This window comes from Taeniopygia guttata, chromosome 7, assembly GCF_048771995.1.
Source record: "Taeniopygia guttata chromosome 7, bTaeGut7.mat, whole genome shotgun sequence".
Lineage (NCBI taxonomy): Eukaryota > Metazoa > Chordata > Aves > Passeriformes > Estrildidae > Taeniopygia > Taeniopygia guttata.
In genome coordinates, this window is record NC_133032.1 from 19953627 (window position 1) to 19975815 (window position 22189).

Genomic DNA, 22189 nt, shown 5'->3' on the forward strand with positions numbered 1-22189 from the left:
CTGCTGCCGAGCAACTGCTTCATTGGCAGCCTTTCTTCTCAGGTTTGATCTCCCTCTTAAATATTAATTTTCTATATTATTATCACCATCATTATTAAACTGTACATATTGCAACCCACAAGTTTTCTCACTTTTACGCCTCCAATTGTCTTTCCCCCATCCTTCTGGGGAGAGGAGTGAGCGCGTGGCAGTGTGGTGCTTATTTGCTGCCTAGGGATAAACCACTTCACCCATTTCATGAAATTGCATATCCCTTAATAATTTCTTATTTATTTAAAAACCCTGCAACATAAATAATGGGAATGAGAATGGGCTTAAACCCACTCTACCAGTAGCATGTTGTACTTCATGTCTCTTTTATAATGGTGGTCCTGTTGTTGTTCTGACTTCAAGCAAATAAAGCCTGTTGGAAAAAGTTAAAATATTCAAGAAACTTCAGGATGAGCCAGCCTCTTCAAAAGGAACACAGAGTTTTTGCAGCAAAGAGATTTTGAAACTATAAAGAAAACTTTCATTTGGTACTGTAACAATAAATTTATCATTTTGAATCTTTTTTTTATCTCAGCCTTTCAAAGTTCACTACAAGGACTCCATATTGTATGGAAAAAGCCCTACACCTTGGAAAAGCAATTTTTCTCTTTACATATCCCCCCAGGTTTAGGAGAGGAAGGTTCAGCCAAAGCCCTTGCACAGTAGTGATCAATACAGCATGATCCAGATAATGAAAAAAGTATTTAGGACTAATTACAGTTTTCTGCCTTTTTAGTAATTTTTGGTCTATAAGGCTGAGACACTGTTTCAGACTTGCTGAGTTAATAGTCTACATACATAATCAATTTATGTAATACAAATGACATTACAAAGGTCTACCTAGCTTTTCATTTTTTGGGTTGCAGAAAACTTTGCATGTTCTGAGTGAATTTCACTTTGGCAGAACTATTGGCATTTTACAATATTTCATTTGCCATATTCTTTGACATTCTACACTGCATTGTACAATAAAAAGCATTTCAATGCTGGTTTTCTTGTATTTTAAACTTGACACATGTATTTTTGCATACATCTTTTTATTTGTGGTTAGTTCCTGACCTTGAAACGGCTCAAAAGGTCATATCGGGTTAGCAGCTCATACATCATAAATTTCAGACTGTGCTCTCCACTTGCTTCATTAAGGGCAAATACGTCAAAAGACCACTTATCAACATCCTGTAGACAAGGGAAAAGGAAAACAACAAAAAACAAAAAATCATTAAATTTCCATCCATTTGGCTAGTATCTAGAGGGAAGAGGGAGAGTTTGGTGGTTTTTTTACCCAAATCTTTCAAATTCCTAATGTAGATAACACATTAACGGCAATATTAATGATGAAAACAATTAAACAATGATCTCAGTTATGAATAAAATACTTGAAACATGACTGAGGCCACTTTGCATGCCAAATCAAAGGTCTTAAACTTCCAAGTTTAACTTTCTCAGTATAAATTGTCTATACAACCTCATGGAGCTACTCTGAATAACACCCTTCAAATAGGCCATTATGCAATGTCATTAACACTGATGTCATTAAACATAAAGCAATTTGAGAAAAATACAATTGTTTGGCTTTCAGGCGAAAAGTTGAGGTACTTAATTCTCAAGAAATACTAGTTTGTAATTCCATTCATAGACACAGGAACTCAGCTTACTATAAAATCATCTTTTGGCTGAACTAAAGTAATACTTTAAATATACAGCAAATACTGTACTCGTTCCATAAGCTTCAGTATCTTTTGTTAGCTCTATCCCAATACTATCTTCTTTTCTCTCCTAAAAAGGAAGCAAATGCTGCTGTCCGAGATGCTGATTACAATACCACTGAGAGCTGATAAAACTGTCTCACATTTCTATAAGAACTTCTATACAAATTTCATTCTATTACTCTCATAGGATCTAAATGAAATCAGAATTAATCAGAATCATACGTTAGTTTTGAATTTTTAACTATTAGTTTCTCTGTACTTCATGCTCAGTTCTGTAGTACTAACTATGGCTAGGGTACGTTCAGTAGAAAAATATTCATTTGACCCTAAAATCACTAAAAGTAAGTGCAAATACATTCAATTTTCACAATAATTAAACTTCTTTCACCTTAAACGTGACTATCACTTCTGCTGGATAAGCCAAACCAACCATGCTTGAAGTTTTTCGGTACATCCTAAAAGAACAAATAAAATATTAAGAAATAGAACTTCTTTAAAAACATACTGGAACACTTTATCCTTTTTTATTTTTGCTTTCAGAGTTTCTGAAATAACATGAATCTATTTAAGGGTCTGACCCCGAAGATTTATGTAATCTTTTATGAAGTTATGAGACAAACCTCTTTGCAAGTATATTACCCTTTAATATTAGAACAGTCTTTGGTACAATTTAGTGTAGAAGTTACAAGGACATTGAGTCCATCCCCAGAATTTTCCAAGGCTTAGAAAATTTTACAAATTTAGAGGTTTCATCTGGACTTCTGTATAGAAAAATGGAGTAACAGCAGAAAATGAAGCATAAATTCTGGCTCAAAGATTTGCCTCAGGTTCATCCCACCATTTAAAGGATGGCAGACACTATGACTAAATGCAAGGCTTGCTGTAACAAGAAAACAAAGCTCTCACCTTTCCACAAAAATCCCAGCCTGTACAGCGTGCACAATGCTTCTGAATTTGGGCTTTTCCTCAGGTCTCCTCTTCACTATTCCCATTTCTCTTGTGAATGTAGAAGCTAACCAGTCCCGCACTTCCAGCGGGACCGAATCCGACTGGATGTCAGAGAGTTCATCTTCAGTGTCCAAAAGTTTCCTACAAAAAAATAATAAAGGTAACCAACAAGACTGCAGACCTAACAAGAGGAGTACTCACAGGTCAACAGCTAAAAAAACTTGATTTAAGAGGAGCTGAGGTTGACTGTAGGACCAACCCAGCACATCACTAAATGTCTTCTCTGGCAGATGGACTGAGACCAAGGCTCCTCCGTGCACAGCAGATATCATCTCTCTCTCCCACTGCTCATGCTCCAGAAGGTAAAAGACAATAAAATGCAACTTTTTCAACTGAAGACAAGAAAAGATGGCTCTAGCAAGTTGTCAGAGCAGTGGTGGATTGAAGTGCAATCAATGAGCTGTAAAATCCCAAGAAGACCTCTAAAACAGTAACAGACAGAATTGTCCGCAGGGCTGCTGCTATAAGCAAGAGCACCATTGGTCTATTGATCTGGCCTCAAACAGTACAAGTGTTTCGATACTTACATGCAAAGTAAATGATGCTACATAGCAACGATGTGGTGCGGGCATGTCAGTGAACGCCCTGTACACATGCTCATCCTGCTACTGCAGCACAACAAAAGCATTAAAGAGAATTAATTCCTTTATTGAAGAGAATTAATTCCTTCTATGTAGAGATCTGTATTCCTATTGAAGGCAGGATAACAAAGCCATAGCAGTAAAGAAATTCTACAACATTGGATTGCAAGTCAGCTTTCACAATTGTTAACAGTTCAAAAAGCTAGAAAAGTTATATATATCACTTGCAAAATAGAAGTATTAAAAAGAAACTTCAACTAAAATGAATTAGAGGTCATCAGTTTACTTAGAAGAAACATTTAACTAAATACTCTCTTTAAACAGACTCAATACCTCCATTCCACTCTTCTATAAATCTTTTTCTTGCAGTTATTTGCCCTTATCACTGAGTGCTGGGGTTTCCAGGGAACAAATCCCTTATTTATTCTGATATCAATTTTCCCTCTGAATGAAGGGAAAATTGTTATGCAAAAAGCCCCAGAGTTAGGGTCACCTGAATATATGCAAATCATGGCACCCTTTCAAAATATTTTCTTTTTGATACCAATTGGTACCAATTGAAATGCAGGTATTATTTGATTACATAAGTCTATTTCTCTAGTGCTGCCTTTCTGAAACATGGATGAGTAAGGAAAGCCTGTCTGGTATAGTTCAAAAGAATCTCCACATAAATGTAATGCTATCTGAGGGATTATAGTAATAGGAAGCATGTCAGAAGAATCATAAAAATTATTGGTGAACAATGAGCATAGCATACTTGTGCTCAATTTCAGCAGCCCGAATGGCTGACAGTATATTTTGTGAGATTCTTCAACTGGGGTTTAAAGAATATAATTTTTTAAATTTATAAATTAAATTATAAACGCCTCATCCTTCCCCAGTTTACTGAAAGAACAGTAGAAAAATTCTTAATTTACAGAGGCATAGAATCATCACACTAGGAAGGCTCTTTAACATGGAGTACAAGAAGAGCAGAATGAGCAAGAATTATGACATTTTCTGACAGTGGGACAACAGCCAAAAATCAGAAACTTAATTTGGAAGAGCAGGACTTCTGTAGATGAAAGGATTTGAGTAAATTATCTTACAAAGCTGAAACAAGGCTGAGACTAGCCAAAGGTCAAAGGCTACAAATTTGCTTTATTGCTTAAACTAAAATGTACGTTGTAGTCCACTTAAATCCATACTAGTCTAACATTGTCATTAAATATTCCTGGAGAAATCAGTACTTTATATTTCTGAGGAATATTTGACATTTGATATGTTTTTAGTATAACAAGGAAAAAAAAACTTATGAACCCTAAAACATATTTTTGTAACTATTCCAACTTTTATTCAAATGAGATGCAAATATTCCTGCAATTAGAGGACCATGGGCATTAGGCTACCTCAGAGCTTGCAACCAGGATATTCCACACCACCTGTGCAGCAGGAATCAGGGTTCTACATCAGTTTGCTGTGATCAGATGCAGATCTAAATCTGGGATCAAGCCCTGAGCTCTGCAGATATGAGCCACTGGAGTACAAATTAAGACTAGCAAGACACACTGCAGTCTCTCTAATCTTTTTAACCATTCATTTGTAAAGCAGGGGGACTATTCAGACTGTAAATGACAGTAAACAGGAGTTACTTCATGAAGAGGGAACAGAGAAAGTAGTATTTGAAATAAGTGTTCATTTATCTGGAATTTTCATGAGGCCATTGCTCTCTGATGAGAGATAGCTGAACAATTTGCTAGGGAGGAGAGAGTTTCAGTGGCTCTGCTTCTAACTTAAATATCTAGAAAAGAAACTGCAACACAGAATTTGCAAGACCACAATCTTACAGATCCCTCATCACATAAAATCAATAACTTCTCAAAAAGGGTTAGTTTCTTTCAGGTTCCTAATTGCAACAACATTTAAGGAGAGGAAACAAAGGCTAGTCATTCATCTCACTCTAACCCATTCTAGAATTGTATGCCTTTAAAACAAAACAAAACAAAAAAAAAGGATGAAGATCAAATAAAATCAAATGACAAGTTCAAAACAAAGGTACACGTTCAAACCACTGAACTTCCTATGAAACATTGCACGGGTTTTTGCAAGATTTTGAAATCTAAGTTGTAATTATAAATTTCAAAATGTAATTTGTAAACTGTAATATAAATTTGTGACATTTCAAAACATGTAAACTGCCACACAGGTTCAAAACTGTCATTGGAAAAATTAATGGACACATGACTATAGCTGTCAAACACAAGGCTACAGCCTTCAACTTAGCAAGTATTTGGAATGGAGTGACCACAAGGCCCAGAGCCTCAGTCTCCAAATCAACCAACCTGAAGATCAGAGATTGTGAGCATTTTAAAGCTAGGTAGTTGTTCCACAATCAGTCTCAAGTAAAACACTGCTGAGATAAATTTCATTCAATCAGGAGGCATGAACTCAAATATCCCAATTGAATTACAAAAATATACCAATAGATGCCAAGGCACACACTTTAATTTTTCTTCCATAAAGCAAAGGAACACCCAAAAATGCTAAAAAACAAAACAACAAAAAGAGCTCTACCAAAATGTGCCACTGAAAATACATTTTTTTTTTCAACACATAATCAGAATTTCAGGGTTACATACACTTATTTTGCTCATATATCATCAGCCTGTTAAGTAGATGCAATACGAGGAAGAGATATGCGTGGGAAGGAGAGGGGGAGGCTTGGGTTATTTAATTCTATTCATTCCATGAGTAGAACTTTCATTGACAGTTGTGGGAATAAGTAAGACATGGCCCTTGGCATTTCAGCTTAGCAATCAATTAATGCTGCAGTCATAGTAACTAATAACCTGATCTTCTTGTCACAGTACTGTGTTTTTTGCCAAGAATAATTTTTCAAAATTCAAGTAGTGATAATTTCTAGCTCTCTTTTCATTTAATCAGAATTTTAAATATAGTAATGCACTATTCAGAAGTGTATTTCTTTTCCCTTAGGAATATATCAGATGTACTATGGAGGAGAAGAAAGAAAAGAAAATGAAAAAAATTAAAATTAGATAATGGCTATGAGGAAAAAATTTCCATCTTTGTTGATCAGTCATGCTGCCTTACAGGTGTAGTGGAAGATTTCCAGAGAAGAGGTTGAGAAGGTGGTACTAGCTCTTTGCCAATTAGTGAATTAGTCAAGCCTTTAAGAGTGAATTAAAATCCTCACCTAGGTTTAGAATGCAGAAGAATTTACAGTCTAAATAGTCAGTTCACATTTAATCAATTATTTAGTTCTATTATCTCCCTATCTTACTGAATAAGCATGAATCAATATGTTCAATCAATATTTCCATCCTCTATAGTCCATTACAACTTCCACTTACATCCACTAAAAGGCTCTCTTGTCTCCCAAAAAGGAGACAAACTGCAAAAATGAATGAGGAGCATTTTTGGTACATAAAGGTCTTTCCAAAGGAAATCATGGTTTTACTAACACGTTGTACTCATAAAATTAGCACATTCTTAGAAAAATTGTCCACATATGAAGGATTACCAATTAATTAAAATAAACAGAAAATAATTTTAAATACATGCAGTAATTACAACAGAAGAGAGGCAATGTAGGAAGGACCACTGTTACTGAAATTTTCACTTGTTGGTATGTACTGCCTACTCAGAAATGCAGAGGTATATACCAAAGGCCAACAACAATATTAAGGTTTGGCTCAAGATGCTCATGATTAAAAAATACCATTTTTCAGAGTGCAGATATGAGCCAGTGTCTTTTCTCTTTCCTTTCCTTTCACTTTGATATAGTTATGGGAGTTCTATAGGGCAAGGACTAATTCAGGGCATGATTTGAAGATGAAGTAACAGCAAAAACTTTGAAACAGAAAAATTCAGTAACTTTGGAAAAGAGATGCTGGCCATTTTTAAAATACCCTAACTGAACTGAGAAGTTAGAATTTAGAAGATTTTCAGTTATTTTAAATGCTTTTTTTTTTTAATACAACTTGAATGATCTTATAAGCTTTCTTCTCAGAAAAAAAAAACAACAAACCCGACAAAAAAAAAAAAACCCAAAAGCAAACCAGCTTAGTACAAAAGGTTTCAAAGGCTTATTTTAAGCTTTTATAAGGGTGGAACATACTGAATTAATCTCAACACAATAAGCTTTTTCTCAATAGCAGCTTTTGCAAAAGTATCAATTGTAGATTCCCTCAGTGGATAAACTGAATGATTTACTTCAAATGTACCATTTCTTTGTTCAGGCAAAATACATTTAACCATGGGTTGGCTATGGAGGACAGCAATACACGCTCGGCAAACTGACTGAATATTCAAGATTAAAATTTAACTTCATGCTTAAATAATTGCCTCTTCAAATATCTTCCCAGCCAGGCCAGATGAGAGAGGAATCACAGACCATATTTTTCATCTGGTAAATAATTACCAAATAGAGCAGCCTATTCCACCTGTTCTATCCTTGGCAGATTATGTTCTTTAATATTCATAGATTTTTCCCAAAAAGGTAATTTTCAGGAGAAACATGTTCAAAATAAATTACATCATTGACTGAATTCCCTACTCTTCTGTGAACAAAACATTCACCTTCATGTATAAATGAGCAAATTAATCTGTCTTTTCAGATTGAAAGATTGAGGATAAATGTTTTTAATAGCTTTTAAAAATATGTACACCTCTTTGATGTAAGAAAATTTAAGTTTCTCAACCTTGCACTACCAAAGGCATTTTGCTGGTGTGACCGCCTCTGCTGGTGTCACTGAATAGCTATTGGTGTCTGAATTGGCACAATTCCTTCCATAAGCAGAACCTTACAGCCAGTGAAACCCTGTGACTCACAGTCAGCTCCATCTGGTGTGCTACAGGTGAGAACAGAGTGCCAGTGGTCCTGCAATGTCAAGGAACAGTTTCCTGCTGTGAGATGCTCAGCAGCAACTTATGAAGTGCTAGATCAGAGCCTTACAATGATGACATTAAAATACAGCTTGTGAGAATTCTATATTATAAAAAACATCAAAGGTGGGTCCTTCACTGACTTTGGCTCTCATTTAAAACAGGAAGCTCCTAAACATATATTGACAGCTGGAAGAGTGTGAAAGAAAGCACAGATTTGCCAAGTATCATCCCAGTTTATTATTTTTTGAGTTATTAATTACTAGCCCAAGATATAGCAGCTGCCATGGACCTGAGTTCTGTTGCAGCACTGAAAAACTTGAAAATACAAGGGAACAGCCTTCTCCAGCTTGCAAACTGTGTGCTGAAAGCTGCCCAAGGACAAGCTATACTGACCATTCTTCACCTCAAAATTTCCAGGAAAGAGAAGTTTCATTTAGTTGTTGGGTGTTGCTAAGCTCCATTCCCACTTCCACAACACAGAGCTCTGGGAGCACCAGGATCCAGTTGAGCATTTGGTTCCTTTTTGCTTCCTTGGACCCCACAGGCAAAGATACACACACACATCTTCCTGTCACAGATATTTCTGTGGTGTGAAGGGTATTTCTCTATTGAAGGGTACCACAGACTTTTGGTGAGACAAAATAACAAAACTCTTTGTCTTCTAATTTAAACGTATTTCCTTTTTGCCCAAAATTTGAGGATGTGTTTTTCCCTGTCTAAGTTCCAAAACCACAGAAATACTTGGAGCGTTGCTGGAGTAATACGCTGGAAATTCGGCTTAGTCCAAGGTGTTTATTACAACAGCAGCCACAAAGCCCAGGTTAAATTACCTCCTTTTTAGCTAACACTATACACATCATCACAATGTGTACTTTTTTCCCTAAATAAGAGCTTTTTATCAAAAACTGTGTCTGCCATTGTAGTGTCATTGAAACATTATTTCCAGACCTCTCAGGCGAATTTATATTGCTATAATGTCACCCTTAATGATGTTACCTTTTTCTTCATGAACCTGTATTTGTTATTATGCCCTGTTGAATCAGAGATGATAAAAAATCCTGCCAGCTATATAATACAGAGCTATCTCATGCATTACAGAAATGCAGTCTTTTCTAGGTCAAAAGTTCTCAAGTAGTTAAAGCCTTATTAAAAGGGCATTATACAGTCTGAAACAAACATAAACCCTGTATGGAACTGCAACTATACAGATAAATATCCTCCTGAAATCAAGTGTATTTTCTAACATACTAAGGCCTATAAAAATAAAACATAATTGGAATAAACTATCCTGATTTTATGCAGAACAGCATAAAAGCAGTCTCCACAATAAGGATTTATTATTATTACTATTAATATTATTATTATTATTTAGCTTTGGAATACATTTTTTTCCTTTCATCTTGTAATTATTATCTAGATTTTATTTGACATATTTTCTTTTCAGTTAGCATGAATGAAGAGCTGCATTTACAAGAAATGGAACAGCTGTCATGACTGAATTATCAGGCTGTATTTATTTCCTGTTTGACTCTAAATATCTTTCTTCCATTGCCTTGAGCCAAGTGGCAGGTACTAATGGAGAAAATTCTGCAAGATTTGTCAGAATTATTTATAATATCTATTAAGTTTGAACTTCTTCCACAGAGCAAATCTGCTGAGGGGCTGGAACTGTGAGAGTCTCCTGGTTATTTTCAGCTGATGATGAACCTCAGCTTCAGTCGCCAGAGTGTTTGATCTCTTTCAAGAATTTGGTACAGCAATGACAGATGCAGCAGTTGGAAAAGGATCTTGTTAAACAAGCTAATTGAGTGACTTGGGGCCACAGATAATGGAGATCATAGGAAAGCAGCACTTACTTAATGCCTGATGTCTGGGCTTTCCAACTCCCCATCAGCTCAGAACCTTTTATAGAGATATTGACAGTCACTGCTCCAAACCAATTTTTCCTCATTTTGGAAGGTTATCCCTAGTGCCTATCCCTGTTTCAAAGAAGACTACTCTCAGAACTTCATAAATAAAATCTGTTGTGTTGTTTCTCTGCTTTTGCCCTAACCCAGCTCCACAGAGTTTTAGAAAGGTCAAGAATGGAAACGAGTATTGGCAAATAGTTACAAAAAATTCTCAGATAAATGGCTATTGTGTAGAGAAACACAGGAGCAGACAAAAGGAAAGTCAGAGGACCTGAAAAAAATAGTTCATCCTCTGCCAAATTCTGTGAATTCTACAGCTATTTGCATCTGATTGTTGCACTTTAAATAAAGATTCAATATGCCATCAACATACATGTTTGAATGTTCTTCCATGTGCACACACAACCTTAAAATATGATACAGGCTTTTCAAGAAACTCAAATGAAGTAACAGCATTTGGGGGGGGGGGGGGGGATGGGTATCTTCTACTGGAAGAAATTGGAACTTTTCACTGAAAAAACCCTCAGGCTTATAAAGAGAAAAGCGGTTTTGCCAGAATAATGCCAGAGATTTATTTTTTAAGTAGTGGTGGTTTCCTGGAGCTGTGGAACAGACAAGGTTCTTCTGTGACCTTTGGCTACATTACTGACCAAGTTCTGTGAGATATCTCATGCTTGGATCTCCTTATTGACCTTAGTTCTAACTTTTCTTTTTGCTTTTTTCTTCTCTGTGTCTGTGAAGAATTGCACAGACACAGCAATACATGAGGGACCACTATCATGAGCATTTCATCATCCTGTTTCATAGAAAATATATCAGAACAGAAAGACAAGTTAAGAGGATTCAAGCAACAAACTCTCTGCTTATGGCTTTTCCTGTCTATAGAGATATTTAAATGACCTTTTCCTCAGGTTGATATTGAGGTCTGCTGCCCAGAAAAGTGGGGAAGAAGAGAACACCACAAACAGGATGTAATTTTACATTGCTGGTGGAAGCTGAGGTCTTTGTCTGTTGGGATACTTCAGCATTGGGTCAGTAAATTCATCAGGACAAAATCCAGAGATCAATACTGGTCTTAAAACAGAAAGCCATGGGTATTTTCACATGAGGTGCAGACATTGACTGAAAGCAATTAATAAGTAAGAAACTTACTGAAGTTATTTGATGTACAAAATTTCATGTTCAGGCTCAACAGGAACAGACCCTCTTGCTGATTATCTAAACTATTATTTCCAATCTACTAATGAGTGCAATTAACTCAGTTCCAGACTCCTACAGAAGTAGCTCCGTACAAATCAAAGAACCTGTATTCTTTGGTGGGAATAAGGACAAATGCAACGACACAAGCTAACTCAGCCTCCATTTGACTCAGTGATCCACTGCTTTGTTCCTTAAGGATTGGCTTCCCAGGAGCTCTAGAGACCCTCTTTGTGTGCTTACATTTTTGAGTAGACTTAGATTACAGAATAATGGCCATGCTATTTAAAACATAATTATCTTTGCAGCTTGCCATGGAAAAGAATGTACCATGAAAGTACCAATGGCAACTATGGTGTTTCCCAGCCTCACAATAAATTTACAATTTGCAATTGTCGGTAAATTACAAATTTTACAGATTATCATTTACAATTGTTTTTAATGGGGAATTATCAAAATTTAAAATAGACCCATACATAACATTGTCCAACTAAAATGTGGAGGGTTAGTGTACATTTCCAAGATAAAATTAACACAAAGAACACTAGGTTAAAAAACTCATCATACTGATTCTGAATTTCATGGGGACTACAAAAGTCCAAGGACGAGAAATTAAAACCAAAATCAAATACTGCAAACCAAAAGGAACAATACAGAGGCATAATTGTGAAGTAGAAACCACTAAAATTAAAATAATAAAAGTAGAAAATTAGGTTTCATTATAGTCTCACTTTTAACTACTATTTATAGTAGAATTTGATTTATATGTTTACATATATACTTCATAAATACAGATATAGGTATCGAAAGATATACATAAAATGTATGCCTAATGCACATCTATATAAGGAATGCTACAAAATTTTGGTAGGTCCACAAACTCTCAAGTTTCTTTGGTGAACACAAGTATTCAATAAATAAGAGCAAAACAAGATACCTGTCTCAAGTATTTCCTGACTTAGTATAGTGGAAAGTCAGAATTTTCTGTAAAATACAGGATGCAATAAATAAATGTAATTAAACATTGTTGTGCAGTGAGCTCCGGAAGAAAAAACTTTACATATACTGTGAAGTAGAATTTTTGAAAGTAGTCACCCTTATGATGACATAGTGGCCCTAGAATTAAGAAAATAACCTGAGGACTATGAAAATCTTGCCAGTCATTATAAAATTACATGTGTTTGTTTTCTTTTGGGTATTTTAATTATCTTGATGTCAAGTCCTATGAAGGCAATTAGCTAATTTAAAGATTTGCTTACAGCAAAAGCAATGCACCTGTTGCTGCCAGAGCCTATGTATTTTCAGTGGTAGCTGTTTTCTCTGTGCATAAAATTCCTGCTATTTGTCTTGATATTCCCAAACAGAGCCAGAAAGACTGTATTCCTCATTGTGACACTATTGTTCATTTCCACAGAAGCTGCCTCAGTTTAGAAATTAAGTAAACCTCAATTTATTGTCTCGGTCCTGGCACTACTGCTCAGAAAGAGCCATGAATACTACACCCATTTAATCCCAGTGTCTGGGAAGTGTATGGAGGAATAGCCAGTGGTTTTTCTCTGAAGCAGGACTTCAAGGACTGTATCAAACACTGTGTCAGATTTGCAAGGGGAGGGCACACACCATGGAGAGAAAGGTGGTCCATGAAATAATTCTAAAATGCAAAACTGAGACGAACACTGCACGCTCCAGTGCTACCGAGGAAGTCTGGGAAGACATCTTTCCAAGACCATTCAGCTAGAAAAAACTTAGAAAGGCCATCATGCAGAAAGAAAACCAGCAAATCAGCTAGCTAATTTCAATACAGTCCATATCTTAAAACTCTTTTACGAAGCCAAATACTTAAAACTTCTATTTTATTTGGAATTAACACACGATTGCTAGTCATACTGCCAACAATAAAAAGATATTAAGCATCAAACATTATAAAATAAATCACAGCTTTTCATTCCTTTGTGTATTTATTGACCAGCTATTCTGACTCATTTCTGAGAGCTTTTCTTTTCAGACAACAGTTACATCTGACCTTTGGAATCTTACTTGCCTTAACTTTGTCATAAAAGACCCAAGAGTCACAAACAGTTCTTCTGATGTGCACAGACCTTCAGCTCCTGTCAGCGACAATTGCATGCAAAGACCCAATTTCTAAAATACAATTTGCAACATTCTTTCCATTTTGTTTCCCCCTCAGACTTACCTGGTTTCATCGATATAAACTGCCTCCAGCACAGATGCTGCATATTCAATATTCTTTTTTAAGTCCACCACATTAATGTCACCCTTTTCCAGCTGCTTTACCAAGCATCTTAATCTGTAAAAAAAATATTAAAACATCAGTGTGATAATTCTAGCAAATTTAGTGACTTCATTTTCTAATTGAAACATTGGAACAAACAAAACAATGTAGAGCCAAGGACCATCACTCCATCTCTTGTCATGGTTTAACAAAATCTAGATTTAGAATGCATTTAACACAGACTGGTTTTATGTTTTGATAGCTTGCTAAATTCATAAGGTGTACTAAAAAATGGCTTATACATTCCAGAAAGTCAGAGAGGACATTTTAACCATCATCAAAGCAATTTCCTATTGATTTGCAACATAACCATTATGCCTCAGTCTCTAATTTTAAAAAAATTAATAAAAATTACTTTTGTGTGTTGTCTTACTATATTTTTTCCATTTTTAGGTGGTTAATTATATTTTTATAACCACGGTGTACTGATTTTGCTTCACTTAAATGTCTTTAATTTTTATTTAGGCCTCCAGTATGTTTTTGCTGCAGAATTTGCATCCTTAGTAGTGTAAGATAATATGAAAGTCTGTTGTGTCTGTGTTTATAATAAATTCATCATTATACCAGAGGAAAGGTAGTGCCCATGGTAGTAGAAAAATCCAAATATTCCCAAGCGTGTTTTAAACTTTTAGTTTTGAGGACTTTGTTTTACAGTACAAACATGGATACGCCCAAAGGGGATTTTGTAATGCATCAACTCATGTCTCGGCAGCAATACACTTCCACAGATACACTCCTTGAATACTAGATTTTTCCTAAACTCTGCTGACAAGAACACTTCTGACACTGCTCAATTTAACCATACAGAGTAGATAAAGCACTGGAGTAAAATTAAAACCTTATCAGTAAAAATGCAGAGGTGTGACTAAATGGATGCTTAAAGTATAGGTATTTTCCTTCCTTCTGTGCTCTATCTCTGAGTAGAAATAGTCTACAGTTTTGTATCATGTAAGATAAAGATTTATGTAACTAAGGCTATATCATAATTTTTACATAACTTCCATTAAATAATTTTCTTTATGTGCAGCAAAAATTGTGAAATGAGCATTTAGATAAAAAGTGCAGTGAAACTGATTCAGCATTAAGACAACTACTTTCAGAAAAAGATCATATGTATGACATGCACCAGCATACACAAAATACGCAAATATTACATGAAGAGAAGCCTGAAGGGACACCTCGCTGCAGTTACAACTTCCTCATGAGAGAAAGAGGAGGGGCAGGCACTGATCTCTTCCGTGATGACAGCATCAGGACCCAAGGGAATGGCCTGAAGTTGTGTCAGGGGAGGTTTAGGTTGAATATCAGATAAAGATCCTTAAACCAGAGAGTGTTTGGGCACTGGAATGGGAATGGCCCTGGGAAATAGTCCCAGCACCAAGCCTGGTAGAGTTCAAGTGTATGGACAACACTCTCAGGCACATGGCATGACTCTCGGGGATATCCTGTGCAGGGTCATGAGTTGGACTCAATATCCCTTGTGTGTCCCTTCCAACACACTTAACTCTGTGATTCTGTGATAATAACATATTCAATACATATATATACTAGATATTATTTCAATTGTGTGCATACAATATTTGATTGGACCTAATTAAAATTTATAAATAACAAAATTACAGTGATATTTGAAAAAAATTCATAAACTTGGAAAGTACTGTTCTATCATAAAACCATTTTCATGTTTTTCTACATATTTCTTTGGCCTAAGTACTATTATGTTCAAGTGTGTAAAGATAATTTTAGCAAATGGGCTTTTAAGACCAACCTCCTCAGTTCTCTAAAGCCTTAATTCAATTCAAATTAGCCTAGCACATGCAACAAATAAGGCTCTTAGCAACCATATTTACCTGGCATTTTACACAATGCATTGCATATCAATGGAGTAGAAAGCGTAGCATTAAAATATTTTCTCAGAGAAATTAAGTGAGCAGACGAAATACTCCGGGAGCTCATCTCCTACACAGAAATAACCATACATAACTTCATCCACTTCAGAGGTACCTGTAGGCTGAAGAAGGCTGTTCACAGACATCTCCCAGAACCCAACACGTGCATCTCCTGGGGTGTGTGCTGCTCGCTACTGCACACAAACACACACACAGCCCCTCCTAAGCACCAGTGCCAAAATGCCCAGGTGGGTCTGACAGCATCAGTGCCACTGCTTGCAAATAGCTGTAGGGTGTTTCTGTCACTTCCACTGCTCCCTCCATATTTTACTGAGCACATCTCTGAATCACACTTTCCAAAGTGGGAGCATAAATAAAATTGAAAACTTGTTTTCAAAGACACAAAAATAAATTTGTTACACTGCACAGCAGGGGACCAGGCTCTGCTAGAACAACATCAGCTTAAAACAGATTAAAATCCTCCCATTTCCAGCGGTTCCTCATTATCTGGGGCAATAGATCAGATGACAGGTATTTGGAATATTTTTTTATGCTTGTAGATGGAAATGAGTCCCTGGGGGAGCCTTTAAGCCACAATGATCTTGCAATATCTCACTGCATAGTCAACAGATGTAACAGTCAACAGATGTAACTAGCCCTGTGGGTATAGATCAAATTCTAGGACAAATGCAGAGCACAGTAACAGACCAGATGATTTGGAAACACTGCACAGGCAAATGTAAAGTGATTCAGAAGATATTGCAAATTCACAGAAGGATACAAGTGACCTTCTCTCATGCATCACTCTTTGTGAAGATGTCCTCAGGAGTCCTCAGCTGACCTAGTGCAGATCTATCATAGAATCAAGGGATAATTTGGTTGGAAGGGACCTCCAGAAGCTCTTGTTCTAGACAGAGCTAACCTCAAAGATAGGTATAACTTCAAATTTAGATAAAATTACTCACAGGTATTTCTGCTCCAACCTTGAATGCATGGAGATTTCAAAAACTCTTGGAAAAAACAGTTTAAAGGGTTAATCAGCCTCATTGATGAACCCTGGTGCATTATGTTTTCACAACATCAAAGTGGAATGCCCTTTGTGGCAACCTGCATGCCAAAACTTTGCTGTGCAGTTCCAAGAAAAAAACTGTCTCTGTCTATGGCACAGCTCCCCACTAGGAAGCTGGACACAGCAATAAAATCCTTCCCTTTTGTCACAGATCAGACACTTGTCATGTGACACTAATGAAGTCTACCCCAGATGTTAGAAAAACTGACTTCCAACACAGCAAAATTAAGTGGGTTATAGCAGTATATGAATGGTCTGAACATACTCAGTGTCTTCTGCATTAAAGTGAATAGCCACAGGGCTTAGGAACTGACATTTCAGTAATGAAACTAATAATTTAGCAAAGAATAAACATCAATTTATAAGACTAAGCAACAAGTGTTGACACACCCATAGTCCCCCATTCCACAAGACAAAGAAACTTGGGAAAAGAACAAGGAATGTTAATTTAAGAATAATTATTTCTCCAGCTGTACCGGGAGGATTTTTGTTTGTTTTCTTTTAATTGTCATAAATTGAAAATTAACATTAGAAATACTATTTTAAAACCTGAAGCGTTACTTAAAACTGGAAGTAATTGTATTACCCAGCCTATGAACTGTGCTACTAAGAAATAATAGACTGCAAAGAGAAAAAACTGGAGGAGCTATTTTGTAAAAGAGAAAAAAATTACTATTTGAACTGGTTTAAGATGCAAAGAAAATTTTATGCAGAACTAATGAGACAAAAAAACATTAAAAAAAAGATTATGTATCTCAGGACACCTGAAAACTGCATTATAAAACTAGCAGCCCCAGTTTGTAAGGGAGAAAGAGACATCTGCAATTAATAAAGGGAGTGGGTGGAGAACCATCTTCTGTCATCTTGGGTAAACATCACTAACAGTGCTGTGGGATTTAAGGCTCTTGTGGACAATCCAAATGCACTCTGCTCTCATCTCTCTTCAATAACATGTCTGTGATCTTACTGGGGTCCATGTTTCCCCAGTCCTCACCTCTCTGTGCAGCTGATGCCACTGTCAAGCTGTGGGCAAAAATCCTTGAGGCCCACCCAGCAACACAGGAAAATCAGAGGAAGAAAGGATTTTACTGGGAGATGAAGAAGCATTTCTTGATTAACAATATCATAACCACAACTCACTTGTTTCAAACTTCCCCACTAAAATTCTCCTATGTTTCAGCTAAAGTTTTGTTAAATCTACCGTAGCTTTCTGGGGTTATATCAAATTAACTGAGGATAGATTTTGTGATGTTATGACGTTTCAAAAAGCTTCCTATGACAGTTTTGGTAACTAAAAAGAGGAAAAAGAAGAAAAAATTTTAAAAAGGTAAGGAATCAGTGATCAAATATGACTTTTTGCAATGTCCTCATGAGAAAGTCTTCTCTTCTATGGAACCAAGGAAAGTGCAATGAGAGGAGTATGTTTGAATAACTGAATTACTGTCCTAAACACAGGCCAAAGTGCTAACAAAGAAAGGTGCAAGGATGGCATTACTTAAGAAGGGAGATTTTAAAGTAGAGAGGCAGACAAGCTGGAAAATTTCAATTTCAGATTAAATTTTTCAATTGCCACTCCTATTTCCAAGATAAAATAAAATAAATTACTAGTAATCCCTGAAAATACATTAGTGTTAAAGGTCCAGCTTAGGAGTCTTTAAGAACCAGAAGAGGAAAATTCAGCCTGGAGTTAACTTCTGAAACTGAGAAATAGGCCCTCTGCCTGCTTTCTCTGAACTGCCTTTATTTGCCTTGTAAACAGCTTTCTAACTTACACATCTGGACTTCACTTAAAATTGTTTTGGAAACTTTGAACAAAAAAAAAAAAAAAAAAAGCTGTCTTTTGCCACAGATCCTATTAAAGGGGAAGTGAAATAAATCCTTTTCCTGTTAAGGGAAAGTATAAAAAGTAAACTGTAGACTAACCTTGCTTCCTTCTAAATTTTGAAATTAGTAAAAGTCACTTGAAGATGGGCAATGAACACATAGGTAATTATTTGAAAATAATAAACACATGCTATTGTCAATTAAAGAGAAATAATTATTAATATTAATATTCACAGTGCTGTTAAAAAATTATCTGTGTTGGTTAGATCAACTCCAAGTTGTAAATAATTATCTTCCCATGAACTAATTAAGAAAAGCCTAGCTGTGACAATTGTGACAATGTGTGAAAAAGTTTAAGGACATAAAAAAGATATTTTTTTCTGGAAACAAGTGTTTCATGTTCTGTTTGAGCTATTTAGTATTGAACAATAAAATTAAGTGGATTATTGTAAACATTATTATAAAAGAGATTTGACCCTCTAAATGAACATCACGAAGTAAAAATGCATTGATATTTAATGTGAAATTAAAATTAAAGAGGAAGAAGGTAACAATATCCTGGAAATATGGATTGTTAGTTTAAACATCACTAGTTTTTGAAAACTTTGGGGAAGGGGGACATTTTCCTCTAAAGCTATCTGTAATTAAAGCCACAAACCAGCTTTGCTACCTGTAGTGATTCTTGTAAGAATCAGTTGAATAATTTTCATTTGTAGAAAGCATTGCTCACTCAGGAGTTCCTTAGCTTTCCAAAGCAGAAGTTACATCCTCACCCAAACATGAATGCTCTTAAAAAGGGTCAATATCCAAGAAGTCCAAGTCATGAACAATAAGTAGTTCAGCTAATCTATTAAAAATAGCCCCATCCCACAGTCCAAGTTGCTTTACATACCTATTTGAGATTCAAGAAAGTATTTGAATAAAGAGGAATACAAAACAAAAACAGCAAAACCACATCTTGGAAAATCACAGCAAATTAAAAATATCACTATTTCACTTGAATTCTAAAATTCCCTATATGAATGGTCCAAATTCAAATTATTGTTATGTGAATTGGTATAATAGGAATTCTACATGCTTGTATTAAGAACATACATGTATAAAATAAAGCATTGTATAAATACACCATTCCATCCAACAAATTCAAACAGATGAGATTCTGAAGAAATATACGTAGTATGATAGCAAAGATTCAGAAATGATCCCTTTGGCTTGCCACTCCTGTTCCCCTGCTCCTACCTGCAGTAATGAAATGGCCAATTATTCCAACTTCAAGATGGCTAACCTTTATTTCAAGGTATTTTACTTTGTGTCAGGGAAAATCAAGCTGATATGGAAATATTTTGCCCAGCAAGGCAAGGCCAGCATATCAAGGGTTAGAACCAGCAGCTCTCGACACAGACCTTAATGTGTGTTTCACTTTCTTTAAATTATAAAAAATGCATCTCCAAATGCAGTTACCTAATATTTATTCTGATTAGAGGGGTTCTCAATAAACCCTTACATGGAGAAATACAAGAAAGTGCTGCAAATGTGTCTTATGAACGTACTTCTCAGCCACTGCTGTGTCTGAGCTTATGCACAGGAAGTCGTGTGGTTGCTAAGGGTTTCATGAATCACATGTATTTCATGATTATTTTAAGCATTTAAGTGGTACACGCTGATCTGTAATTATGATTCAGTTATTAGAAAATATTGACCATGCTGGTAATTCAGACAACTTTTTGATATATCAAAACTTCAATCCCATATTGAAGAATTGAAATGGAAGCTGTGCAGCTATATAGCAACAACAAATTTTACATTCTCTTAATGATAATACTCTTTTTCATGGTGATGTAATTGCCTTGGATGTTCAAATATTATTTTTATGCAAGATGAAATGGTTTTCCTTCAGATAGGCATTCTCTGTTAGGCTTCAATTCATTTTACCTTAGCCTATAAATTTAATATTTATCACTCTAATACTACACAATTATTGTGTCTCATTTAGTAACAGGTTAAACAAGTGTGTTTAAAAATTTAGTCAAAATTCCTACATTTGCTTTAGCACCCAGCTGAAATCACAGAACACCATGGAGTTTTACAGGTTTTCCACCTGAAACCAAAAACCAATTTAAGGTCTCAAATGCATTTTTTTAACTTTTGCATAATTCTCAACAAGCCTAATAAAACAAACTTAAACTGCCTGAGAAGCCACCAGTGTCATGACCCCAGTGATACTAAAGGTCTGCTATTTGCAGCACTGTAACTTTTCACCATCCTCCATAATCTTCTCCAGCTACACTGGAGAGACACCCCAGAGGAGGAGGCTCATCTGGGTCCCTGGTACTGCTGCTCTTCCCTGCTGTCCCTCACATCTTCCCAAGTTACTCAACCTCTCCCAAAAGTCACTTTCACCATTACATTCATTATATGTCATGATCATGAATTCTCACACATTTGAATTTCTCTGACCATCCTTTGTGCACACCCAAGCTACAGAATGAACTTAGCCAAGCTTGAAGTGTCTTTCAAACTTTTTTTCTCACATTTACTAAAGAACCATCATTGTTACTTATTTGGTTCTATCCAATTCCTTTCCAGGTTGAAGCTTAATCAAAAATCTTCAAACTTCAAATTACTTAGTATGTATAAATATTTTCTCTGTCTATTGTTAGGTCCAATAAGTAATCAACTAGTCTCCTTACCCTAAACACTCTAACTCTTTGTACTGTCTCAATGTCTATTTCCATTATTTGACATTCCCATTTCACAATCAATCCATGAAATCAAAGACAAACAAATATACATAGGAGTGATTTGGAAATTGCAAATTATTCTTTTAATGGCTTTTGCTGAATATCTATATCAATCTGAAGATTGAAATTTAACCCACAAGGTTTTCCTGGATTCTCTATACATTATATAGGGTCCTAGCCAAAAATATTTCATCTTGAAGTTGCCAAACACTACAAGATGTCTCAATGTCTTCATCATGTACTTGCTGATTTCACTATCAACAAGCTGGGAAATCAAATGTAAACTCATCATCTATCAAAAATCGTGCTTGAAGATGATGGCTGACCTTTGATATGCTTAACTTGTTGGGACTATTGTGATAAGCACACAGAAAAGGCACAAAGCCCTTATTTCCAATAATGCTTTAAAAAGCTTTATTTTTCCTACAGACAGCGGCTTTGAGCACAGTGATCAAAGCTGCTAAAAGGCAGATTATCTCCTTCAGTCCACAGGACCAGAAAATGTGGGTTGATATATGTTGATACTCATCCTTTTAAAAGGGCATACAAAGAAGTAAAAAAGTCTTCTAGAAATATTGATAACAAGCTACCATATAGAATCCAACTGAAATTCTTTGATTTAAAACTGCATTAACCAGAACTGGTAACTTTGCACTGAAAATATTTTGTATGCTAATACTTAGAAAACATATTGCTGTCACTGCTTTTGAAAGCCTTTTTGGTGCAATTTTTGCAGCCATTAAGGAGACAAGATTGGTAAGTGTTCAGCACTAAAATAATGTCATTGCCCAATGATTAAATCTTCAACTATGATCAAAGGATCTTCAGCTGTGACAGCACAAGTATCCTTTCCTCTACTTGATAAAATAACATATGAGCAAATAATACAGGAATATTAAAATGACAGCTTGTTCTATGATTTCTATGTGGAATCAAACTACAGTAAATACTATATAATTGGTATATAATTAACATTTTCATTTTTCTGAAACAGAAATTAGAACCAGGACAGAATGTCCTTCCTGCAAATAAGAGGTCAACTTTTATAAAT

At 35.6% G+C, this 22189-nt stretch overlaps 1 protein-coding gene across 1 annotated transcript in view; it reads right to left on the reverse strand.

The window, feature by feature from the left end:
• The window catches only part of PDE1A (phosphodiesterase 1A), a 144880-nt gene that overhangs the window by 41353 nt on the left and 81338 nt on the right, over positions 1 to 22189 (reverse strand). Inside the window, 4 exon segments of the mRNA XM_030277596.4 lie at positions 1090 to 1206; positions 2128 to 2194; positions 2646 to 2828; positions 13517 to 13630. Of these exon segments, the coding sequence (XP_030133456.4) occupies positions 1090 to 1206; positions 2128 to 2194; positions 2646 to 2828; positions 13517 to 13630 (481 nt within the window).